General features: G+C 39.9%; 1 protein-coding gene across 7 annotated transcripts in view; it reads right to left on the bottom strand.

The window, feature by feature from the left end:
• The window catches only part of KIDINS220 (kinase D interacting substrate 220), a 96,310-nt gene that overhangs the window by 45,102 nt on the left and 25,966 nt on the right, over positions 1-25,242 (bottom strand). For all 7 annotated transcript variants that reach the window (XM_030311691.1, XM_030311690.1, XM_030311693.1 and 4 more), the window contains exons 9-21: positions 23,158-23,256; positions 21,394-21,492; positions 20,016-20,114; positions 16,569-16,746; positions 12,752-12,916; positions 11,318-11,497; positions 10,328-10,493; positions 8,259-8,410; positions 7,789-8,078; positions 6,430-6,570; positions 5,495-5,738; positions 5,241-5,329; positions 3,646-3,790 (exon numbers count right to left, since the gene is read on the bottom strand). In XM_030311691.1, coding sequence (XP_030167551.1) covers positions 3,646-3,790; positions 5,241-5,329; positions 5,495-5,738; positions 6,430-6,570; positions 7,789-8,078; positions 8,259-8,410; positions 10,328-10,493; positions 11,318-11,497; positions 12,752-12,916; positions 16,569-16,746; positions 20,016-20,114; positions 21,394-21,492; positions 23,158-23,256 — 2,047 coding nt within the window. The remainder of the gene's footprint in view (positions 1-3,645; positions 3,791-5,240; positions 5,330-5,494; positions 5,739-6,429; positions 6,571-7,788; positions 8,079-8,258; positions 8,411-10,327; positions 10,494-11,317; positions 11,498-12,751; positions 12,917-16,568; positions 16,747-20,015; positions 20,115-21,393; positions 21,493-23,157; positions 23,257-25,242) is intronic.

The raw sequence follows: 25,242 nt of genomic DNA, 5'->3' as shown, positions 1-25,242 counted from the left end.
GACATTTTCAGGGAACGGCAAAGAGGTCTGTTAGGGATGGAACAGGAGAGTAGAAGATAAGGTCAGAGGTCGGGAAAGAGGTGGAGAGAGAGAGATCAAAAGGGCCTTGTAAGAAACTGTAAGGACTTAAGATTTTTATTTTCAACAAAATGGAAACATAATAGAGTTCTTAGCAGGGAAACAAGATGATTGGTTTCTATTTCAAAAGGTCACTGTGGCCGCCACATGGAGAATAGACCACAGAGGAAAAAGTAGCAGCAGGGAGATGAGTTAGGCTACTGCTACAATTAATACAGATGAGACATAATGATGTGTTGGATAAGGGTAGTATGTTACAAATGGTGAGAAGTGGTCAGATTCTGGATTTAGTATGAAAATAGAGCTAAAGAACATACTACAGATCGGAGGTAGTATATAGAAAAAACATATCAAGGGGTTTTTTTTGGCCCAAGGAACTGGAAAAAGAGTTGGATTAACTGAGATGGGAGTCTATGGGCAGATTAAGTTTGGGGCAGATGATCAAAAGTTCAATTTTGGACATATTAAGTATCAGACGAATATAAGACACCACTAGATATCAAGTAGGCAACTGGAAAGCAACAAGGATGAAGATACACGTTTGAGAATCATATGTAGATGGTATATAAACCTTTGGGACTCCATGAGATCACCAAAGGAACTGGTTTAGATTGAAAAGCAAAGAAGCAATGACTGCACCAGGGGTATTCCAAAGCTAAATGGTAAGGGAAGATGAGGTTTTGATGGCACTTATTGTTACGTGACTTTTTATATCTTTCTGTCTTCGCCAATAAGTCAAGAACTTTACCTTGTTTGCTGCTTATCTCCATAATACCCAGGCCAATATCTGGCATATCTAGACACTCACCATATATTTGTTAAATAAGTACATAAATATTATCGATAATACACTAGAACATTTCCATTGTAGAACATAATCAACTTAATAAGGTTTGAGACCTCACTTAAAGGGATTTAATTACCAAAATTATTGTACATATATTAGACACAATCTCACTTGCAATTTAGTTCAGAGCATGTACCCCAACCTTAGCATAAAAGCAAATTCCAGTGTAACTATCGTAACAGAGTGAACACTAGCCAATATTACCAAGTACTACTCAATGTCATGCCAAGAAAGAAATACATACTTACAAACTAAATTATAAGTATTTACATTTACATGTAAGCATTAACATGGTGAAGAGCAGAATTCCTTGCAAAGAATTCAGTCACAGGGCAATAATCTTCAATTTTATTGTCAGTATTTTTTATTTAAAATATCACCTGGGGGCACCTGGGTGGCTCATCAGTTAGGCATCTGACTCTTGATTTTGGCTTAGGTCATGATCTCACAGTTCGTGGGACGGAGCTCCACATCAGGCTCTGTACTGACAGCATGGAACCTGCTTGGGATTCTCTCTCCCTCTCTCTCTCTGCCCCTCTCCCACTTGCATGTGCACATGCACATACTCTCTCTCTCTCTCTCTCTCTCTCTCTCTCTCTCTCTCTCAAAATAAACATTTAAAATAAAATGTCATTTGAAAACTAAAACAATAGACATATGTAAAATCTGAATTTCAACATTTTAAATTATAATTAAGACATCCCATGTTCATGGATTGGAAGACTTAATTTTGTTAAAATAGCAACATTACCCAAAGTCATCTACAGATTCAATGCAATCGCTGTCAAAACTCCAATGACTTTTTTTTTTGCAGAAATAGAAAAATCCATCCTAAAATTCATATGGAATCTCAAGAGACACTGTAGAACCAAAACAATCCTTAAAAAGAAATATGAAACTGGAGGACTCACACTTCCTTATTTCAAATCTTACTACAAAGCTACAGTAATGAAAACAATGTGGACTGGCATAAAGACAGGCATACAGACCAGTAGAATAAAATAGAATAGCCCAGAAATAAATCCTCATATGTATGGTCAAGTGATTTTTGACAAGGGTGCCAAGACCATTAGGTGGGGAAAGGACAGTCTTTTCAATAAATGGTGCTATGAAAACATGCAAAAGAATGAAGCTGAACCCTCTACCTAACACCATATATAAAAATTAACTCAAAAGGGATCAATGTAACTTAAAACAATAAAACACTTAAAAGAAAACATAGGTCAAAAACTTCTCAACATTGGATTTGGCAGTGATTTCGTGAATGTGACACCAAAGGCATGCAAACAAAAAGCAGACAAACTGATCTTCATGAAAATTTTTAAATTTTGTACGTGAAAGGACACCATCCACAGAGGAAAATACAACCCACAGAATGGAAGAAAATAATTAAAAAACACATATCTGATAAGGGATCAATAGATCAATATCTACAATATACAGAGAACTCCTAAAACTCTACAATAAAAAACCCGAACAACCCAATTCAAAATGGACAAAGGACTTGAATAAACATTTCTCTGAAGAAGATATAGGAATGGCCAACAAGCATATGCAAAAATGTTCAACATTGTTAATTAGGGAAATGCAAATCCAAACTACAATGAGATACTACTTCTCATGTATTAGGATGGCTACTATCAAAAAAAAAAAAAACGATAGAAAGAAACAAGTGCTAGCAAGGATGTAGAAAAATTGGAACCTTTGTGCACTGTTGGTGGGAATGTAAAATGGTACAGCCATGAAAACAAAATGAAGTTTCCTCAAAAAATTAACATAGAAATACCATGTGACCCAGCAATTCTACTTCTGGGTATATATCCAAAAGAACTGAAGGCAGGGTCTCAAAAAATATTACGATATGTTCATGTTCATAAGAGCATTATTCACAATAGCTAAAACATGGAAACATGGAAGCAACCTACATGTCCATCAACAGGTGAATGGATACGCCAAGATGTGGTATAGACATACAATGGAATATTATTCAGTCTTAAAAAGGACTCTACGTGCTACATGCGACAACATGGTGAACCTTAAAGGCGTTGTATTAAGTGAAATAAGCCAATCACAAAAAGACAAATACTGTATGATTCCACATATATGAGGTACTTCAGGTAGTCAAATTCTGTAGAGACAAAGTAGAATAGTGGCCGCAAGGAGCTGGGGGAGGGAGGAAAGTGGGCAATTATATAACAGGTATAGAGTTTCAGTTTTGGAAAATGAAAACAATTACGAAGATGGATGGAGGGGATGGCTGCCCAAAAACATGAATGTATGTACCACCACCAAAGTGTACCCACAAAAATGGTCAGGACAGTAAATTGTTATATGTATTATATTTAACACAATAAAAAAGAAAATACCATTGAAAATAAAACAGAAGAGCAGCATACAAAATCTGAATGTCAACATTTAAATCATAAGTTGATTATATTCAGTCATACAAATTAGCATAAAATTACCTTCGTACAAAGAGAAAAATTAAGGTGAAATAAAAAATTTTTTAAATCAAGTTTTAAAAATAACAGTGCCCAACTAATGATTGATTTTCACTGTCAAAATTAATATAGGTTTTATTAGGTACACTCCATGCAAACGAAAGTGCTAGACAACGGTGTAAACGTATGAACACAGTACACCCTTCTGTTTCTGAAACTGAATTGCTCTGCTGATGTGTTAAAGCTTATTACCTACCAGAAGACAGGAAGAAAAGTTACCTGTCACAGAAACAATATTAAGCAATCTTCTCATAGTCTGAGGACTTATATCACTGAACCAGTCCTCAGTAACCAGCAGTTTCGTAAGATCGAAGGACATCTGCCGAGTGATGGTCCTCTGCATCTGCCTTCTTCGGTAAGTATCCTGAAGGAGTATATCACGAGGAGAATGAACCAATACTTGTCTGAGAACTTAAGGCCTTTCAAGAAGTTAGTATATGTGTATGATGACAACAGAAATAATCCAAAGGGGAAGCGTGTACAGTAATAATAGGCATTATTATTATTATTCTGAGGCAGAATCTTCACAGGACAGTTATAAAGTAATAGCAGCAGCAAGTGCATCAAATGCTGTGTGTTAGCTTCAGATGTATTTTGATTTATGGTTGTACAGTTACAGAAAATCAAATGCCTTAAAGATTGCAATAAGCAGAATTATGCAAAGAGAATCCAATCAAACTCTTACAGAAGTTCCATCTTACTCAGAGTTCCTGTAGGAACCCGGAAATAATAAAGCAAACAACCTTCTGTCTAGTTTTAAGGATTCAGCATTTTCATGTTGAGGTAACGTTTAAACGTGTGACAACTACCTTCACATCTGCGTAAGAATTAGAGGCACCAAGGTGGGCAGAGTGGGGTAGAGAATCCCTTCTAATCCGAGGAGGAACGGGCACAACAGAAGCGAGCCCTCCTCTGAGGTCAGGAAACAAGGCAATGGTGGATGCGAGCACACGGAGCCCAGACGGGTGATGGGCTCCCAGGAGACAAATTCAAAATGCTAAACTATACCCTCCTCTTAATTTGGTGCTATCAATTGTCATTCATGTTCATTTTGTATTCATACTTGTGTAGGGGAGAGACATGAAATCAAAACATCAAAATACCACCGAAGACACATTTTTTCTATAAAATGTCCCAAATTGTGGATTTGGATTTTTCTCTTCAGAAAAAGAAAACGGTGCCAGCGCTAGCCCAACTCAGCCGTCCTTCAGCGGCACTATCGCTGTAAGTTACTGCAAGCGGACATCTTCCTGTGATACTCCCTCGATCTGTACAAAAGAGGGTTCTAGAAATGGGGCAGGACAGGGAAAACAAGAGCGTTCGAGGGGAAACCCAAGGTGGCTGGACAGGACACAAAATCACTACGTGGGTGGAAAGAAAGGGTCACATGTCACAGACCCTTGGGAAGGAGGAAGGCCAAGAGGAGGAGCACGGGGCGCTTCCTCCCGGACAGCGATGGTGGCAACAAGCACCCAGGACGGACACAGCCTGACGTGGAATGAAACCCTGGAGGAGATCATCTGAGGAGCTTTCAAATCTCACTGAGAGATCCTGATTCCGCGGGCCAGAGGTCCGGAAGGGCAGCTGGGGACAGGTTAGGAGAGGACAGGGGCTGCTGCACGCTGCACAGCTGTGATGGGCTCCAGGGTCAGGCATTTCCTCAAAAACACCTGAAGCCGAAAGGAAACTCAATAATCCAATGTATCTGCCGAGCTGAATGCACTATCTACAGAAGATAATTTAAGCAGCATCACCCTAGTTCTATTTGAACAACAGCAGTACAAACATTTGGCTCAAAACAAATGGCATCTTACCCGTCTATTAAGGGCTGTCTTGCTACCAAGTTTAGTCATCTCTCCAAGGCTGTTTTGTGAAACTCTTCTGTCAGCATCTTCCTGTATCCCTTAAAGAATTTGTTGAGAGAGCATCATTTGTACCAGAATTCTGTTGTACGTGATATTGAAAGAGAAGTGAAATACTAACAATACTTTTCAAGGTAAAAGGCGAGTCACCACAAAAACTACATAACTACTTCAAACCCGAAGCACCTGAGGAACTTGATCTTTACCTGCAGTATCTGGGCACGGAATGTCCCCATTTGTTGTTGAAGTTACAAGAAATTTTCTTGCATTGCTCAGTCCACGACTATTAAGGAAAATGGGTAAATGAACTATATTGCGCATATAGTCGTGTCCATTTATGTTTGAGTCACGAAGCACGCTATTCAGGTTCTGGTTAATTGCTTTTATAATAATATGTGGATCACTTGCAAAAATGGCAATGAATGGGCCTTTTGAAAACAGAACTCGGACCTGTGGTAGAAGAAATGTGTATTTATGACATAAATTTCATACTATCCAAAGTAACAAAAAGTCTCTTCCAAATCTATCCTTTAGTGACTATATTTTTAAATACTAATTGTTTATTAAAATATTATTCCATACGAAAACAAATTTCATTGAAGTCTTAATGTGATTTTTTACCATCTGACAATTTCTCACCATCTGACCGTGATAAAACCTTCAAAGAAAATAATTAACCCTGTCCTATTTTAAAATATTTATGGTCTACATAAAAGGAAAGATCAACATACATGAGAAACAGTTGTGAAAACACATGAGGTGCTGGCCACACTGGCTCTCTCCGCAGTCATGCACCTCACAGAGCCACCGATGTGCCCTACTTTAACATAAACTACAAGTTATGGAGTTTAACATAAACTACAAGCCCACAGAACTCCCTACTGTTGTCTCTGATTCTAACCACAACTGGAGTGACACCATGGACTTCACAGCTACTCTCTTCATTGTCTCACACAGCCATTAGGCCAAAGTTGTTTAAATCTGTTTGTGATGAAGCACTGACTGGCTATGCTTCTACACTAAAAAAAAGGTTGTTTTTACAAAAGAAAAGGTACTATTCAAATTCCATTTGAGAAATTCACGAAGTCATTCAGCCGCTACGTATGTGACAATCAGGAGTTTGAAGATGACCACGACATACAGTATCCAGCATCTGGAGCACTTTGTCCTGCTCACAGGCATCTAGTCCGTCGATGATGACCACCAGCCTCGTCTGGTTCTGAGTGAAGCTGTCGATGGTCTTCGCCATCCTGGCCATCAATTCCACTTCACACTTAAGAACCTGCAGGAAAGAAAGGATAGAAGCACTGAAGATACGAGAAATTTAAGCACATTTCTTAAAAACACTGATAGAAACTCATCTGACAGGAAGAAAAGAAATCCCAGGTCCTCGCTGCCAGTTGTGGCTCCAATGAAACTGCAGCGAGTGCCTCACAATTCATCAAGTGACTTTACATAAATTAGAGCATTTCACTCTTACAAGGGACATGGTCACATCCACTTTAAAAGGACAAACTGGGTTGAGTGACTTACTTGCCAAGATCACATGCTCTGAAAGCCAAAAGGCTAGGAACTGAATGCAAATTCAAAGGATTCACACACTACACTTGGCTCCTGATAGCAAGTGACCTTGATGACAGGAAGGGGCTACAGACATTGTACAAAGTCCCTTTTGGTTCTAAAAGTATGGCCCTATTTTATTTGTTTAATTATTTTATTAAAAAAATTTTTTTTTTAATCAGGGAACCTGGGTGGCTCAGTCGGTTGAGCGTCCAACTTCGGCTCAGGTCATGATCTCACAGTTTGTGGGTTCGAGCCCCGCGTGGGGCTCTGTGCTGACAGCTCAGAGCCCAGAGCCTGTTTCAGATTCTGTGTCTCCCTCTCTCTCTCTGCCCCTCCCCGACTGGTGCATGCACACATTCTCCCTCAAAAATAAATAAATAAATACATACATACGTGAATTTTTTTTTAATTTCTTTTTGAGAGAGAGAATTCGTGCAAGCACATGAGCCAGGGAGGGGCAGAGAGAGGCAGGGGACAGAGGATCCCGAGCAGGCTCTGCGCTGACAGCACAGAGCCCGGTGTGGGGCTTGAACTCATGAACCATGAGATCATGACCTAAGCTGAAGTCAGACACTGAACTGACTGAGCCACCCAGGCGCCCCTTTATTTTCTATGTTTTAGTGGTGCTTGCTTCCTCTACCGGGCTCTGGGGAGCCCATATCATCAGGCAGGACACTTGTTACTATTAGGCAGGTGACCTGTAGAGCAATCTCCTAACTCCTAGGAGTATCTTATAAAAGTCTATTTTATAAAAATCTGTATTGTTTTCATTTTTTCCACTTTAAATGTACATTTCCATAGGGCAAATCAGGAATAACACTAAAAACAAGTGCACCACTGTGACCCTTAGAGAGCCCACTCCCTAAAGCCCCACCATCATGGTTAGGGGAGCACACTCACACTACAATTACCTTCTAATGACCCACGAGTGCTTTACCTTCATGAATCCTTCACTTTTCAGCTTGTGCAGTTTGGAGGCAGCATTATGGAGGCGTTTCCTTTGAGAATTCAGGAGAGAGTCCAGCACCTGCCACCACGTACGACAGTTCAGCACGAGGGCCAACCCCACTATCGACGCAATAGATATGAGGACGGCATTCACCGTCAGATGTTTTGGGTCAACTCTGAAGATAGCCAGGAGAGTAATTCCAGCAATAATGCAGCCAAAGATAAAAAGGAAGATGACAAAAGATGGGAGGCAACACGTTTTTTTCCATTTCTTTTTGCCTGCAAGACAACAGACGGTTTTAACAATTATTTACACACCAAGTGTCTAGAAAGTCCTAACCATTACAGTCATGGCATAGGGATTTCTGATGTTCATTCATGTTTTCACGGAAATGCCCTGAACACTCATCCCATCCTCAACCCCGACACACACACAAAGATGTAGGAGGGACGTCCTACCCTGTGTATCTTCAGTCTTGAATACTCGAAAGAGCCTGGTTGCCAAAAAGCCAAACTCTCTCTCACAAGCATCCGACAGAGTCGCGATCATTTCAGCCATCGATGTTTCTCCGCCTACACTGGACAGCCTGTTGTAATCTGTAAACAAAAACCTTGGGGGGAAAAGGGGAATAAACTGTTACTCGGGTATCTAAAGAAACAAATAATTTCCACATACATCATCTCTGTATCACTTACCCTACATTTTCTTAATGTCCCTTTTAAAATACTGTTTAAAATTCTGAGGAGGGGGGCGCCTGGGTGGCTCAGTCGGTTAAGCGTCCGACTTCGGCTCAGGTCATGACCTCCTGGTTCATGAGTTCGAGCCCCACATCCGGCTCTGTGCTGACAGCTCGGAGCCTGGAGCCTGCTTCGGATTCTGTGTCTCCCTCTCTCTCTGCCCCTCCCCCGTTCTCACTCTGTCTCTCTCTCTCTCTCTCTCTTTCTTCTCTCTCAAAAATAAATAAAAAATAAACATTACAAAAAAATTTTTTAATAAAATAAAGTTCTGAGAGGAAAAAGGACTTGTAATTAGGGATCGACCACTTCTAACATCTTACATACTTGTCCCAGGAAAAGACAATAACCAAAGCTACATGTAGCAGAGTTATAGGACGTTAATTCTCACTGAAAGCAGCAGGGTAGCAAGAGGCGACAGAGTTCCGACAAAGCATCAGACGTCTGTCTCAACAGGTCGCGGGCACGCTGACTGAAAAGGACGCAGCCAAAAGAGCTGCCCACACAAAGTGTGCTAAGCGCCAACAGAGAGATCAGAAAGTGGAGAGAATCCTACAGCTGTTAAGAATTAAATGCCATTTCGAAACTCAAGTTTTAGAATGTTTTATTTACAGCTTAAACGTTTACCAGGGATTTAAAAATAAGTTGTAAAATATGCTTTTCACAGTTGTTCTTTGAAATAACTGAGTTGTTTGCCTCCTGACCCTCTGGGTGGATATGATTTCTGTATCTGTTCCTTTCTCCCCTGCCATCCCTAAATTAAATGTCCATCTCAACACAGTAGATAAGCAGTGCTTTCAAATACAATCTAAGACCCCACTGTACTATACTGTGTGACCTTGTTTTATGCTATTTTAATTGTTCAGACTTTAAAAAAAAATACCATCTCATTAATTTAAAATATATTTTCTGTAAAAAATGTTTCCCCCAATTATTTCATTCTACTCTGTATGTTTTCTTAACTTTTTAATTTTACCTTTTCATCTATAAATCCTTCTCCTAATACCTAATCATATATGCTAATTACACATAAGTTTTTGTCTTTATTTTTGTCTCTTATATTCATAGCTTCAATGTTTCATCTGGGTTGGCCTAATTATTTTCCTCTTAGATTACACATTTTATCTTAAAATAATTTTAAAATTCTTAATCATTTTATATACATTTAAATATTCTGCTGATTCCTATTGAATTCCTTTGGCTTTCAATTCTGTACTTTGTTTTTCACTTGACGTTCCCCTGGAGCCTTCCACTTTTCCTTTATTCTTGACATACATGTTTTCCACCATTTCTGAACTATTCTCTCATGCATTTCCTATTTGATAGTAATAACTTTAGACAGGCAAGTCAATATATTTCTACAGGCGAGAAAAGAGCTGCTCAGAGAGCATGCTGTGTTGCCAAGGTTACGTGCTAAAGCAAGGGGATGCCAGGACCCATCCTAGGTCCTGTACTCTCTTCAAAGTGTCCCCAAAGGATGGAAAAGGTGTCATAAACGGTGGGGAGGGGGGGGTAGGGAAAAGGTTTATGCTCTGATAAAATTTGCTAAATCAAAGTTAACCAGATTTTTTTAGGATAAAAGGTCTCCAATCCTTTTATGTACAAGAGGAAGGTACGACATGAAGTGTCTCTCAAATCCACTCAACCAGGACATGTTGTTTTATTTCTCACATAAAAAATTCATGAAACCAATGTTTTTTGGAACGTACGCCCAGAAATGAGGCATTTTTGCTCAAACACTTCATTTTTGCTTCATCTTATCCAAAGCTACTTTCATCACGGGACCAACTCACCTCACAGGTAAAGCTCTCGTGGTTTGCTCCGGCAGCTCAGGCGGGTTCACAAACATCAACTTGAGGAGCAGCTCCAAGTAGCCAATGTGTCTCGCCAATCTGGTGCTGAGGACCCAGGCCCAATTCCAACTCTCTCCTTCCCTCCGGCCACCAAAGTAAATGACGACTGAAAAGTAAACGATTAAGAAATTATTTGACAGTCATTACTCAAGCAGCCTCTTTTTCTCAAACTGTCAAATATCAAGCAACGGGAGGTAGGCGTACATGACTTTCCCTGGTGCCAGGCTATCTCCTAGCCTCCTCAAAGGAGTCCTCAACCGAGTAACCGACATAGAGAAGGTACGTGGAAAACGGAAAAGTAAACTCACTCAAATATGACATAAGAAACACAATCAGAAAGATAATGCCTTAAACAGAAACATATCACTTAGTTCAGACTCAAATGTACATGACTTGGGGTTTATCATTTTTTTACACCACCAGCTCCTCTGACAGGGAATCTATTTCCTCTTTTACAACTGATGATATCCCCCAAGAACAGGACTACATTTTATTTACTTTGTTTTTAGATAAAATAAAGATCACAGTCACGATCAAAATGCCTGAGAGCATGGCAGTGATGGCTATGAAGACGCACTTTCAAAAAAGACTTAAATACAGTAATTCATTAACATATTAAAAAGCGAGTATAACAAATTATAGTTCTGTTTCAATATTAACGAGCACTCCACCAGCGTTTACAACTACTCCAGCCAGGTGGTGGACAATGTTCCTCTAGGCCAACTTCTAAAATAGCAAAAAGATCCCTTTTCTCACTTAATTATGAAAATCACTTAGAGGAGGGATATGGATAATATTTAAGAACTATAGATAATATTTATATTTTATAAATATAGATATATTTAAGAGATACAGATACTCTTTGAAATAAAACAGTGAGTCTTGACATTGTCTCTATTTTTGGAAAAAAAACAAAAAGCAAAAACTTACTAAAAAATATATATAAGAGAGCCAAGAAGCTCAATGATATTGCTATCCCAAGATTCAGGTCAACTGTAAAAGCAAACAGTAAACCGAGCCCTCCACAGAGCAGCAAAGTCAGAAATACTATAAGCCATGAAAACTGAAAAAGAGGCTCAATCTGTTGTCCGGCAAAAGTCTTCATTTCATCTGAAAGAGAAATAAGAAAGCCTCAGTCCTGTTTTGTTTAAGAAACGCAACTTTTTTTTCCTCCAGGTTTTTATTTAAATCCAGTTAGTCAACATGCAGTGTGATATTTGCTTCAGGTGTAGTTTTTTTCTTTCCCTCCAAGTTTTTTAAGAAATACAACTTCAAACTGAATTTGAAATGTTCACATTTTCAGTATAGACATATATCGGGCACTTACTAAACCCCTATATAGAGTGCTGCTACTTAACCATTTTAGTCAAAGTTCTCCTCAGATAAGCCTCCAAGCCTCCTTCCCTAGGGGCACACCCACCCTGGTCTCACCTGCTCTCCTGCTGCACGCTGAGGGTGCACACATCCTTTCATATATTCCCATTTGTCAAGATGTTGTTGATATTTATTTTTTGTGGTTTGTATTACATAAGCAACAAGGTATTATTTCCACACCCAAAACTGAAAAACATTACTTTGCTATGTGTCTTCAAACTACACATCATGACCCTTCCTCTCTCCTCCTCACCCCTTCTCCCTCCAATCACATTTAAGAATCACTGCTCTTCAAGGTGTGTGCGGAGCCCAAATGAGCCCTAAACAAGTCATTCCTTCCACAAAACCTGGTAAAAAATTAATAGGTAATACTGAAACCTGCCCTTGAGGAATGAGTAAGATTTTGCCAATCAAAAGGCTGGTGGGGGCCGGCGGGGGGTTGTCTATGAAGCTCCTAACAGAGGGAACAACCCAGGAAAAGTGTCTAGGCTGTTCTTGCAAGAGCAACAGCCCTTGTGACTGTGCCCACAGCACGGGGCCCCACGAGAGGCAGTGCTGGTGGGTGTGCCATGCTAACTGACAAGTTTAAGAGGGGCTCTGAATAGGACGATTATAAATACCACATGCACAGACGCCTGCCTGGCTGGCTCAGTGGGGGAAACAGGCAACTCTTGATCTCGGGGTCGTGAGTTCAAGCCCCAAGTGGGGCATGGAGCTTACTTAATAAAAATAAAAATAACAATAAATAGCACATGCAGAAAATCTGCTACCAAGGGGTCTTAAGCGTATTATAACACAACCGGATTTTGTTTTAGGAAGAGAAATCAGATGATTGTGTGCAGGATCAACTGGAGGACAATAAAATGTTCAATGTAGTAAACTGTGTGACACACACACCCATACATAAAAATCTATTTTGTCTTTACTTCAGGAAAAACACCGAAGGAAACCTCACTATACATACAGACTTTGTACAAGCATGCCCTTTACCTTCTAGTTTCTTGAGTAAGAAGGATTTGCCACTTCCCCACTGTGCATACAGCCCCACACAGATGGGCGGCTGCATGGTTGGCTCACTGAGAATGTCTGCCAGGGCACTGCTATACAAGTCGTAACCGAGCATGTCACCGTCGGTCTCAGTAGGAGACAAGTGTCCTGTAATTATAAACACACCATTTCCTTACATTAAAAACAGACACTACCACTAGAAAGCAACATTAAGTCTCATTTATCGATTATTGATTTCATTAGGAAAAAAGCCTTATTTTAAATGGTTAGACCTGTGTAATAGGTTCAAAGGTATTAATTCTTAAATACCGTATTTCATTGAACTTAAGATACCTACCTGCTTACTGTAAGATGCATCATCTGAGGGTTGATGGGGGGTGGGAGGGAGGGAAGGGTGGGTGATGGGTATTGAGGAGGGCACCTTTTGGGATGAGCACTGGGTGTTGTATGGAAACCAATTTGACAATAAATTTCATATATTGAAAAAAAAAAGATGCATTATCATGTACAACTAAGAAAGAAAAACGTGTTGCCAAATTATGACACAATGCTCTCTCATCCATCAATTGTAAGACACATTTCAATTTCAGAGATGTTAAAATGGGGAACAATGTACATTTTAGAATCAATAAAATGATTAAAACACAAACTAGCACATAGGAATAAATTTAATATGTGCAATACCTATAGAAAGAAGCTATTAAAAGTCACTGAAGAAAACAGTAATCCGAGAAAGAGAGACATCGTATGGCTCCAGGCAGAAAGGTTCGATGACTTCAAGACAGCAATTCTCACCAAATTAATTTATCACTTTGAGACAATTCCAATCAAAATCCCACAGAAATTTTTGAAAAATTGAAAAGTCAGAACACGTAAGTATAGCTAAGAAAAAATATTAAAAGACTACCAGAGAAAGAGTAGTTGTTTCTGGAGAATAAAAAATACACGACAAAGCTATAACAATTAGAGCACCGTAGAGCTAAGTGGCATTTCAAACCAGTGGACGAGGGAGGAATTAGCAAGTGATGCTGGGAGAGGCGAACCATCTATTTTTTATTTTTTATTTATTTTTACTTTTTTATATAATTTATTGTCAAATTGGCTTCCATACAACACCCAGCACTCATCCCAACAAGTGCCCTCCTCCACGCCCATCACCCACTTTCCCCTCTCCCCCACCCCCCCATCCACCCTCAGTTTGTTCTCAGTATTTAAGAGTCTCTTATGGTTTGCCTCCCTCCCTCTCTGTTTGTAACTTTTTTTTCCCCCTTCCTTCCCCCATGGTCTTCTGTTAAGTTTCTCAAGTTCCACATGAGTGAAAACATATGGGATCTGTCTTTCTGTGACTGACTTATTTCACTTAGCATAATACCCTACAGTTCCATCCATGTTGCTGTAAATGGCAGGATTTCCTTCTTTCTCATTGCCAAGTAGTATTCCATTGTACATATAAACCACATCTTCTGTATCCATTCGTCAGTTGATGGACATTTAGGCTCTTTCCATAATTTGGCTATTGTTGAAAGTGCTGCTATAAATATTGGGGTACAAGTGCCCCTCTGCATCAGCACTCCTGTATCCCTTGGGTAAATTCCTAGCAGTGCTATTGCTGGGTCATAGGGTAGATCTATTTTTAATTTTTTGAAGAACCTCCACACTGTTTTCCAGAGCGGCTGCGCCAGTTTGCATTCAAACCAACAGTGCATGAGCCATCTATTTTTTAAAAAATAAAATGAAAACTCTATACATCTCATACCTCATAAAAGTAAGTTTTTGAAATATTAAAATATTAAATGCAAAAGGTGAAACCATAAAAATGCTAGAAGAAAATATAGGGTAAAAATGTTTTAAATCAGTGCATGGAAAAGGCCTTTCTCAATATAATACTGAGGCCAGAACTGCAGGAAAAGACTGACAAATACACTACAAAACTGCGTAACTGTTAGACGAGGAATAAAAACCCCATCACTATAAACAAGGAAGAAGCTGGGAGAGGGGTGCAACATATAGGATGGACCCAGGGTCAATATCTATATCATACAAAGACACTTAAAACCAATTTTTAAAAACTATCAAAAACTCAAGAGGAAAGTAGGCAAAGGATACAAAGAGGAAAATGGCAAAACTACGAATGGCCTATGAACATAAGAAAAGATCTCAATCTCACTAATAATTTTATAATGCAAATTACAGGAGATTCTTTTCTCTCATTGATCTGATTAGCATAGATTAAGGAGGCTGGAGATATCTAGCATTCGCAAGGTTATGGGGAACTGCACGATATGGCCTGAGGCAGAAGAAATTGTTATAAACCATATGAAAAGTCTACCAACACTGTGAGCCTCCACTGACTTGCCAATTCTACTTCTGGGCATTTATTCTAAGAAAATAATCCTAAAAATAAAAGTTAATGGATATGTGTACAAAGATGTTTACTGTAGCTTTTAATATATATACATTAGCTTTTAAATATAGTTAATTATTTAAAACTTTTATAATATGGTATGACCCAATTATTACTTTTTAAGGCTGTATATGTAGCATAAAACATTTTTAGAAATGTATAGAAAATCCTGTTAAGTCATTCAAACAGTTATGAATTAAGAGATAGGGGACAATGGGAAATTTATACTTTCTACTATATTTGTGTCTTTATTCTGGAAATTTAATGTGTGTGCATTATTATAATTAGAAAACAATATTTTAGGGGCGCCTGGGTGGCTTAGTCAGTTAAGCGTCTGACTTCACTCACGTCATGATCTCACGGTCCGTGGGCTCAAGCCCCACGTTGGGCTCTGTGCTGACAGCTCAGAGCCTGGAGCCTGCTTCAGATTCTCTGTCTCTCTCTCTGCCCCTCACTGTTTGTGTTCTGTCTCTCTCTCTCTCTCTCTCTCTCTCTCTCTCAAAATAAATAAAAATATTTTTTTAAAGTATTTTAAAATACAAGAACTCAATAATACAATAGAATCATACGTAAAAATAGTATCTAAGTAAGAAGCTCAACTAGAAGGTGGTGGGATTCTACTATCTCCTGCTTGTTTCTCTTAATTCTAGTAGAAAATTGTTCCATATTTCAAAACACCACATATGAATGATTATATGTGCATGTACATTCTTTTCAATCAAAAACTATTTTAGTACAATATTCAAAGCATTATGCTAGATGTTACAGAGGACATAAAGATAAGAAGAGATAGTTCCTATCCTGAAGAACTTGGAATCTGAAGGGAGAAAATTCTAATAAAATAAAAGGCCAGGTATAATAAGTATTAAAAAAGGAAACATAAAAATGCCTAAGTATTCAAACTAGGAAAAACTTTGCCTGGTGAGGCAGATCAGTTAAAACATCACTGAGAAGGGGAGAAATGACAGGAGCCTTGGAGAAAGAAGACTGACAGGTAAGGGACGTTCCTGGGAATGGAGAGGACAGACCTGTGGCAGGCAGAACACGAGCAAACACGGGGAACTCTAAGCGGTCAGGCTGCACGGAAAACAGGGCATGTTTTGGTAAAAACACGAAGTGCGCCTAGGAGAACAGGGAGATTTTTAGAAAAGCAGGCTAGACTTTCAGAGGTCTTAAACGTTGACTGCTGACTCTGGATGTACTCGATGTAGACACTGCAGGACAATGCAGAAGAGCTTTAGGCAGAAAGGAGTATTTTTCCACAGCAAAATAACAGCTTCCTCAACTTTCACAATCTCCAGTGAAGTGATAAATGCCAAACTGCTATGGGCCCCTTAACTTTCACGTAACATTCATTTTTTCAAAGCTCAGTCAGGAACAAAACCCAATACTTACGGGCTCCGAATATCTGAGTTAAAATACTTTTTTGATGGCTACAGTCAATGTTGTAGGGAGTCTCGCCTGCTTTGTTGGGCCTATAAAGTAACCTTCCATCTTTGGGATTTCTTAAAAGAAGTTCTGCCAGTTTGCGACTCCTCCCACGGATAGCAATATGCAAAGGCGTGTCTCCTTTCTGTAAAATAGGCAGGAAACTTGAACTTTCATGTATTTTCCATGTAACACATACAGAGTAACAATTTTCATGTTTTGTAAAATAATGAAAAATCTGAACTTCTCCTGTTTTTCAGAGTGAATAAATCTGAATTTTTATCTCTACCTTCTCTGTAATTTCTTTCTCTAGCTCCCTACCTAGCTCTTCTTGGGTAGCCTTTCTCCCACAGCCCTGGAGAACGAAGTCATTCTTCTCCCCTCCCCTCAACCCACTGAGAGAGAAGCAACAGGCTCTCTTCGCCGATCCGCTGCCAGCCTTCATCCAAACATTTATTTGTCCACAACGTCCTTCACTTTCCTCAACTAATTTCTACCCTATCGCACAACTTTCTTCTGCATTTGTCTAGAAAGCTTCACAGCCTATACTGATACCCCATCTAACACGAGTGATCTCACCTGCTCCCATGCCCTCTGCCAACCAGCCTCCATCATGTTAAGCCCTCAACCCTGTCCTGCAGTTCTCTCCCTTGGAGCCCTACCATACTCTGTGCGCCCTTCTCCGGCCAGTGCAACCTCTCCTGCTCTCCTCCCTACATCAGCCCATCAACCTACCTTCTTCCCATATTAGAATCTCTAATCACATTTGTACTCACATCCAACACTCATGAAAATGTGTAAAAACAAACAAACAAAACAAAACAAAAACCTTAGGTCCGTGATGTGTTCTCCCACTTTTTACTTCACAAACACCATCTCTTAAAGACGTTGATCCAGTTAACAAATGACATTCTCAGTTCTCGTCAACCCTGATCTCTCTAGAAACACTAAATGAAAATGACCTGCAGTATTCTTCCTATAGCTTCTATGGCACAACCTTGTCTTGATTTTGACTTTCATCTTCTGCTTTGGGTCTCCTTCTTCCATTTCTAGATTCTCTTTCTACATCCTAAACACATGGCACAATAACTATGTTCTGAACTCACTCCATGTAAGTAAGGCACCAGCTGGGCACTTGGGGGGTTGGAAGACAAAATGTTTAAGGTCCCCTGACCTTAAACAGCTGACAACGTAACAGGAAAAATCAGATAAATATCCAAACTATAAAACTAAGTAGGATGTGACACACTCCGTAAGTAAAGTTTTGACCTCAGCTTTGATCTTTCTTCCCATTGATGACCTTAGTCACACCCATGCAATTCTTATCTCTTGGTAACTAACTGCCAAATTCTGACCACTAGTCTTGATTTCTTGCCCAAATTCTAGTCCTATACTTCCCAATGCCTACTGGTCATGGCGTCCTGAATGTCTTATCAGCCCTCAAACCAAACACATCTGCATCAGATTTCATCATTTTATTTCCCCACCTGAACCCCATTTCTTATCCCCAAATCTGTGAGAAGGTAGAAATATCATTTGTGTCACTTCTGCCAGACACAAGGTTTCTGAAAATTCAGGGAAGACAGGGAAGATATTAACACCCACAGCCAATGTGCAGAAGAAAAACTGAGATCTCTGATAGGCTAGGTGGAAATAGCATTAGTCTTCATTCTTAGTGTATCTTTATGAAATCCTCTACGAAGAGCCAGGATCAAGACTTTTACAGGTTTGTATTCCAAATTCTAGCACAACACCACCTTACCCATCCTCAGTAAGTGTGTGCTGAATGAGTGAACAACCGCCCCAAGTATCACGTGTGCCTGTCACAAGTGTGTGCTGACTCGAGGCAGGGCACACACACAAGGATGTCGAGACCGAGAACTTCAGGCAATCTATTAGTGAGTATGCAACAAATATTTATAAATGGCATGTTACAGAATTAATGAGGCCATGTGGAATCTTAAAGGGCACTTAATCCAGTGGGTTCCTTATTGTAAATTAGGGAATCAGAGCCAGAAACAAGTAACAGCAGAATGAGAAAAACAGCCAATACAGGAAGTTTTCTATAAACCTAAATATATTCAATTTCAAAATCTCTTCTTTGACTTTCTGTCATTCCTAATTTTCAACATTAAAGTTTCCTTCCTTTTATATGACATTATATAAATGTGGTAATGATGGGTGGGAAGATTTTTTGTTATGTTTTTCCTGAAACAGTGGTGTTTTCTTGATAAAATAAAATACTAATACATATTGATTCTGTGTTTTTTTTTTGTTTGTTTAATTGTCTCATGAATAATAGGAAGATAAACTTCAGTCTATTATGGATTAGGAGAGCCCAAATCATATCATACATTTAGATGGAAAAATTTATAATATCTCTTACTTTGTACAGAAATCAATTCACTCGTTTTATGGGAGGGAATCAGTTGAAAGTAGAAAAGAACTCCATTTAAAATGAAAACAAACTCAAACTGGGGATTAATTCTATATAAAGTATTAAGCAATTTCAAGTTAAATTTACTATGGGGGCACTTGATGAGGGCACCTGGGTGGCTCAGTCGGTGAAGCATCCGACTTCAGCTCAGGTCATGAACTTGCGGTTCATGAGTTCAAGCTCCGCATCAGGTGCAGCACTGACAGCTCAGAGCCTGGAGCCTGCTTTGGATTCTCTGTCTCCCTCTTTCTCTGTTCCTTCCCCACTCGCACTCTGTCTCTCTCTCTCTCTCTCTCTCTCTCTCTCTCTCTCAAAAATAAGTAAAGAGTAAAAGGAAACAAACTATGGGGGCGCCTGGATGGCTTAGTCAGTTAAGTGTCTGACTCCTGATTTCAGTTCAGGTCATGATCTCACGGTTTGTGGAATTGAGCCCTGCATCGGGCTCTGTGCTGACAGTGTGGAGCCTGCTTGGGATTCTCTCTCTCCCTCTCTCTCTGCCTCTCACTCTCTCAAAATAAATAAATAAACTTTAAAAAACTACGAACATTTCTCTAAAAGAATTATGGTGAGGACGCAGCAGCACCTGTTACCTCCTGTTAGTGGACATAAATGCCAGCCTGCTCTGAGTCTATTTTCTCCAGCCCCTTAAATTCTTTCCTCCTGTTTATCCGCAACCAGGCTCTACATCGGATGACGTCCTCCTCGGATGGTGGTCGGCGGCGGCTCACCAGAACCGGCATGAGCAACGGAAGGAAAATCTGAAGCGGCCTCTTTAACAGCACACTAGGTCTGCCCACTCTGCAGCACACTATCAGAACAGCCAAGAAGAGATCACGGCACCAAAACCCCAAAGAGATATCCCTAGCAAGTAACCTCTCCCTCCGCAAAATGAAACCAGCCCCCCTCTAAGTCCAGCAACTATTTAGGTCAGGCTAGCAACAGCCTTCCAAAGAGCGTTCTCTGCGCAGATGTCTTACCTTATCCACGGCCGATACTTTAGCTCCTTTATCTAGCAACAGCTCCACTACCTCGATATTTCTCATCTTGGTGGCCTTTATAAGCGGTGTTTCACCATCCTGCAGGCACAGATAAGAAGTTTTGCCAGATTAACAGCGTTACTCCTACGTGTTTAAAGTCATGTAAATGCACATGTAAGAATTCAACTGTCTGACTGTGGTACCAGACCATATCGCCAATGCCCTCAAAAAAACGTAGCCATAGAAACTAGTAAGAAAACTGCCTTTCACCACCAATCATTTGTATCGAAATCATCTGGTGTCACTCAGCCGAGAATGGGAATATGGCCCAGTGACTCGTCAGCCATTTCTGGCGACAGTGCCCTGCCCCTCGCTGATGTGGCCGTACCCCAGGCTCCACCACTGACATCTGGGCAGCACCGCCAGAGACTACGTCCCGTTCTCACCATCTTCCCAACTGACCCACAGCTCAGCCAGTGTCCAGGCCCGCCAGTGTCTAGATTTTCCAGAAATCTTTACCAGCATCACTTCAGATCTCTATGCACCTAAGGACTCGTGTGTAACAGGGATAACAATTCGATACAAACAGCATGCGTCTGGAAAACCTCAAAAAAGTTCATGATTTTTTTCAAAATCAAATCGAGGGAAATAAGAAGAGACCATACATAGCTCAGCGTTGAATTAGGAAAACAGAAGCTTGGTCAGAACCCACATAAGGTCACAGTGGTCGTCACATAGGTCCAAAAAAAAAAAGATTATCTAGGAGCCACCCATAAATCAAAAGGTAACCCAGGAAACTTTCTGTCCTAGGGCAATGATGTTACCAAAATCAGGACAGAAAGAGGCTGGGTCCCAATCCGCAGCAGATAAAATAGAAGTATAAGGGTAGTAACTCCAAAGTGTGTTTATTCACTAGGAAGGCCTGCCACCTCGATCCAGAATTCCAGATATATTTCCCCATGGAAAACTATTACACATAAAGCCAAATACAGTCACTAAAGTCTTATCAAGTTTTATATTTTTCACATGATTTAAGTAAAATAGACTAAAGCAACTGGTTTGGGGAACCAAGAACCACCCACCTTGGTCTTTTAAAAGGAAATATGATCTGCATTCCAAACAAGAGCATAAAAGGATTGAGGAAATGACCTGTCTACAATTTGTGAATAGCTGATATTGTATTTTCTGAAAGTGTTTAATTAAAAAGTAACGAATTACACACTGTATTTTCCTGTGAATACACAACTTCCGAAAGGATACAAAATTACTGCCTAATTTGATATAGACTATTGCCAGTAAAATCAGCATAATTCTAACATCAAACACCAATGACTGAAAAAAATCAGCAGCACTGACATTCTGCACTGGGTCTTGATACCTTTGTGCATATTTCAGTGTCAGGATTGCACTGTAAGATATCTCTCACCATCGTCGCATTTCCTTTCTCTACAGCCCAATATAAAGCAGTTTTGTTGTCCTACAAAATAGAAAAAAATCATCACTTCATATAAGATACAATATTGGGAAACTGCTACTTGTAAACATAAAACATCATTTTTAACATTTCTGCCAGAAAGCATTAATAGATCTTACCAACAAACAGGAAAGAATATCGACACTTATCTGTTCAGCAGCTAAGAAGTAGTCTTTCACTTGCTCATTTTCTTGAATTTTCTCATCCTATTATTCCACTGTCCTTGCCTGAAATACCAGTCTTCCTTTTCTCTACCTATCTAAATCCAACTCATCTTTCAAATCTTACTCAAATTCTACCTGCTCTCAAAAGCCTTAATGCCCTCTTTCCCCAACTCAAGACTCTTACACTTGAACCTTTCATTAAGCAATCAATCATGTACCATCTTCTATCAAAAGGCATCACTTTATATGTTTATGCAAAACACAAAAACATAAACAAAACAAAGTAAAACCTCCCTAAAATATGGTGTTTCTTACAGCCAAGGATTCCATGTTAAGTCCCTCACAGCATTTGGCATGGTATTTATTAGTTTGATTTAAAAATGGAGGGGCGCTTGGGTGGCTCAGTTAAGGGTCTGACTTCGGCTCAGGTCATGATCTCACAGTTTGTGGGTTCAAGCCCCACATTGGGCTCTGTGCTGACAGCTCAGAGCCTGGAGCCTGCTTCGGATTCTGTGTTTCCCTCTCTCTCTCTGCCTCTCACCCACTCATGCTCTGTCTCTCAAAAACAAATGGTAAAAAAAAAATTTTAATGGATTTGGGGGCACCCAGGTGGCTCAGTTGGTTAAGCGTCAGACTCTTGATTTCGGCTCAGATCATGATCTCACGGTTTGAGAGATCAAGCTCCAAGTCAGGCTCTGCGTTGACAGTGTGGAGCCTGCTTGGGATCCTCTCTCTCTCTCTCTCTCTCTCTCTCTCTCTCTCCCTCCCTCCCTCCTTCCCTCCCTCCCTCTCTCCCTCCCTCCCTTCTCTCTTTCTCTCTCAAAATAAGTAAATAAATAAACATTTTTTAATGGGTTTGGATACAAGGAAAAACTGAGCAGAAGTGTAGACTGTCCAACAACAAAATGGGTTAAGTACAGATTTTTTTAACCTAAATCTCTTAAAATATTGGCTAAATTCACAACTTTAGGGGAGCTTTTACCTAGCATTAGTAATTTGTAATTTGTAGCTCTGTGAGCAATGGCTTAAGCAAAGTGCACAGGCACTATCAAGTGGTCCTAGGAAAGGCAAACAGAACAGGGAAGGAGAAGAGAAACAGCAAGAATAGAAGAACAACATATGGAGGGAAAAGGCAGAACAGAGGGAAAGTACTAAACAGAATAAATAAATTACATGCATTCAAAGTACCAGCAACTGTCTCGTAAACTACTAATTTCAGGATTGAATATATTTACACATTAATAAAAGAGGCGTGTTTGAAAAATATGAGCTTCTAACATGCTCTAATGTCATCTAATATGACGTTAATGGAGAAATTCTGTAAGAATGGCAGTGAAACAATATAGGCATCCATTAAATATCGTAGGGTCTAGATGTTTATCTTCATAGAAAAATTAGAAGAATGACATTAGGATCAGTCGACACGTACAACTAATTATGCTCAGAGGTAGCAGCAGAGATAACACACACACACACACACACACACACACACACACACACACACCTGTCCTCTAATGTCTATATCAGCATATTTCTGGAGAAGTGCTCGAACGATTTCTACATGACCACCTCTGACAGCACCAATCAACACGGTATCTCCACTCTGAAAAGACAAAAAAAAAAGGCAAACTGACGAGAACAAATAAACACTGCTTTGAAGTTAAGGTTCATCGCATACTAACAGATATTGCTCTGAAAATTTCTTGGATAAAAGAGTAACTCAAGAGAAAAATTTTAGTTAACTAATATTAACACCTAACATTAAGGGCCCTGAGAGCAAGAGAAGGTTATACCTCAAAATGAGGACTCTGAAATTCCAGGACAAAAGTTGAGAAAGACAAGTCACCCAGAACGATAAGCCATTCTCTTTGAGGAAGACCTCCCATTCTAAGTGTAAATTAAATAAAATGACACCATAGCTGTCAACGAACCGAATGAACACTTAGAAATGACATAATACAAAATTGTTGGAGTAATTCTATGTGACAAAAGTCATGGGTTGTAAAAAAGGGATTCGTAGGGCGAGGGCCATCAGTGGGTCTATAACCGACCACATTTAATTAAGGGAGAGGCCGGTTCCCAGACCAGTATCTACATTCTAGGCAATTTGGCATTACAGACTAACAGTGCCTAAGACTGACTCATTCCCCATGATGAGGCTTAGATGAAGTTCATTACCTCATAAAGACATCTCTTTGCCCTGAAATTATATTCACCAAGCCACGATCAGTATTAATTCTACCCTTCTACTACTTCAAATGTAAAATGGCTATTTTGGCAATGGGCAGAGTTTTTTTTTTTGTTTTTTTTTTTTACTCTAAATTACGTATCAGTTGCAGGGATTTGAGTTGGGTGAGTCTATGGGCTGGGGCTCATCTCAATCCTTAGTGGGCCTCAATGGGCCAAATCAAGATGCAGGTCCTTGAGGATTACCGACTTTAGCGCCCTGTGTAGTAGTATCTTTACAACATTAAAAGCAGAAACAAACCCAAGGCAAACCAACTTTAGGTGAGAATGTCAGCATTAATACGGTTCCAGACTAGTAAATTAATAAAACGTTGTAATATTTCATTGCTTACTGTGTGCCATGTACTGTTCTAGGTACTGGGAAACAAGACAAACAAGGTCCCAGCTCTAGAAGAACTGACAGGCTAGAGGAGACAAACAGACAACAGACAATACACACAAACAAACAATCAGACAAATGCTATGCAAATAAATTAAAATAACAGTGATATGATAGAAAGTGACTGGACAGCTACTTTGGATTGGGTCACTGGAGAAGATCTTTCTGAGGAACTCATAGTTAAGCTGAGGTCGGAATGACAAGGAGGAGACAGCTACACAGTGATCATGATGATCAGCATTCCCAACAGAGCATAGCTGGTGCAGAGGTCCCAGAGCAACAACAAGATCGCGTGTTCAAGAAAGGGAAGAACGTTAATATGCCTGCAACCTATTAAAACAGGGTTAAAGTGTTGCGAAACGAGGACAGAGAGTCAGGCAAGGACAATGTCTTATGGTGTTCACAAACCAAAGAAGTAACATTTATCCTAAGTGCAAGAGAAGCCGTGGATGGCTTTAAATAAAGGAGTACACATGAGATTTGTTGCTTTAGAGGTCACTCTGAGCACAGCACGGAGAATACATTAGAGACAAAAGAGAACCCGGTTAAGGTGCTGTTGCTGTAACAAGGGAAGACGGTGGCTGAGACTCGGGAGGTACGAGGGGGAATGAAAGGAAGCAGACACATACAGGATGCGCTCTGCAGGTAGAACCAAGGGGACTCGCTGAAGAATCAGATGTGGCAGGTGAGGAAGAGAAGCCAAGGCTACTGTGGAGAACTTGGGGCTTTAACAACAGTGGGGGGGGGGGGGGAACGGGGACACCATTTCCTGAGCTGGAGGCAGGAGGAAAAGCAGGCTTGGGATGAACCAAACAAACAAGTCATCTGCTTTGCCCTAAGTCTTAAAAGCCCAGCAGACATTCAAGCAGAGTTCAAGCAGAGTTGGATATACAAGTGTAGAGTTCTGAGAAGAGGGTAGAACAAAAGTACAATTTTGAAAATTCTAAGTGTAAAGGTGGTACC

This window comes from Lynx canadensis, chromosome A3 (genome assembly GCF_007474595.2).
Source record: "Lynx canadensis isolate LIC74 chromosome A3, mLynCan4.pri.v2, whole genome shotgun sequence".
NCBI classification, from domain to species: Eukaryota; Metazoa; Chordata; class Mammalia; order Carnivora; family Felidae; genus Lynx; species Lynx canadensis.
The sequence above is the reverse complement of the archived record's forward strand: the minus strand, read 5'-3'. Positions and strand labels throughout refer to the sequence as shown.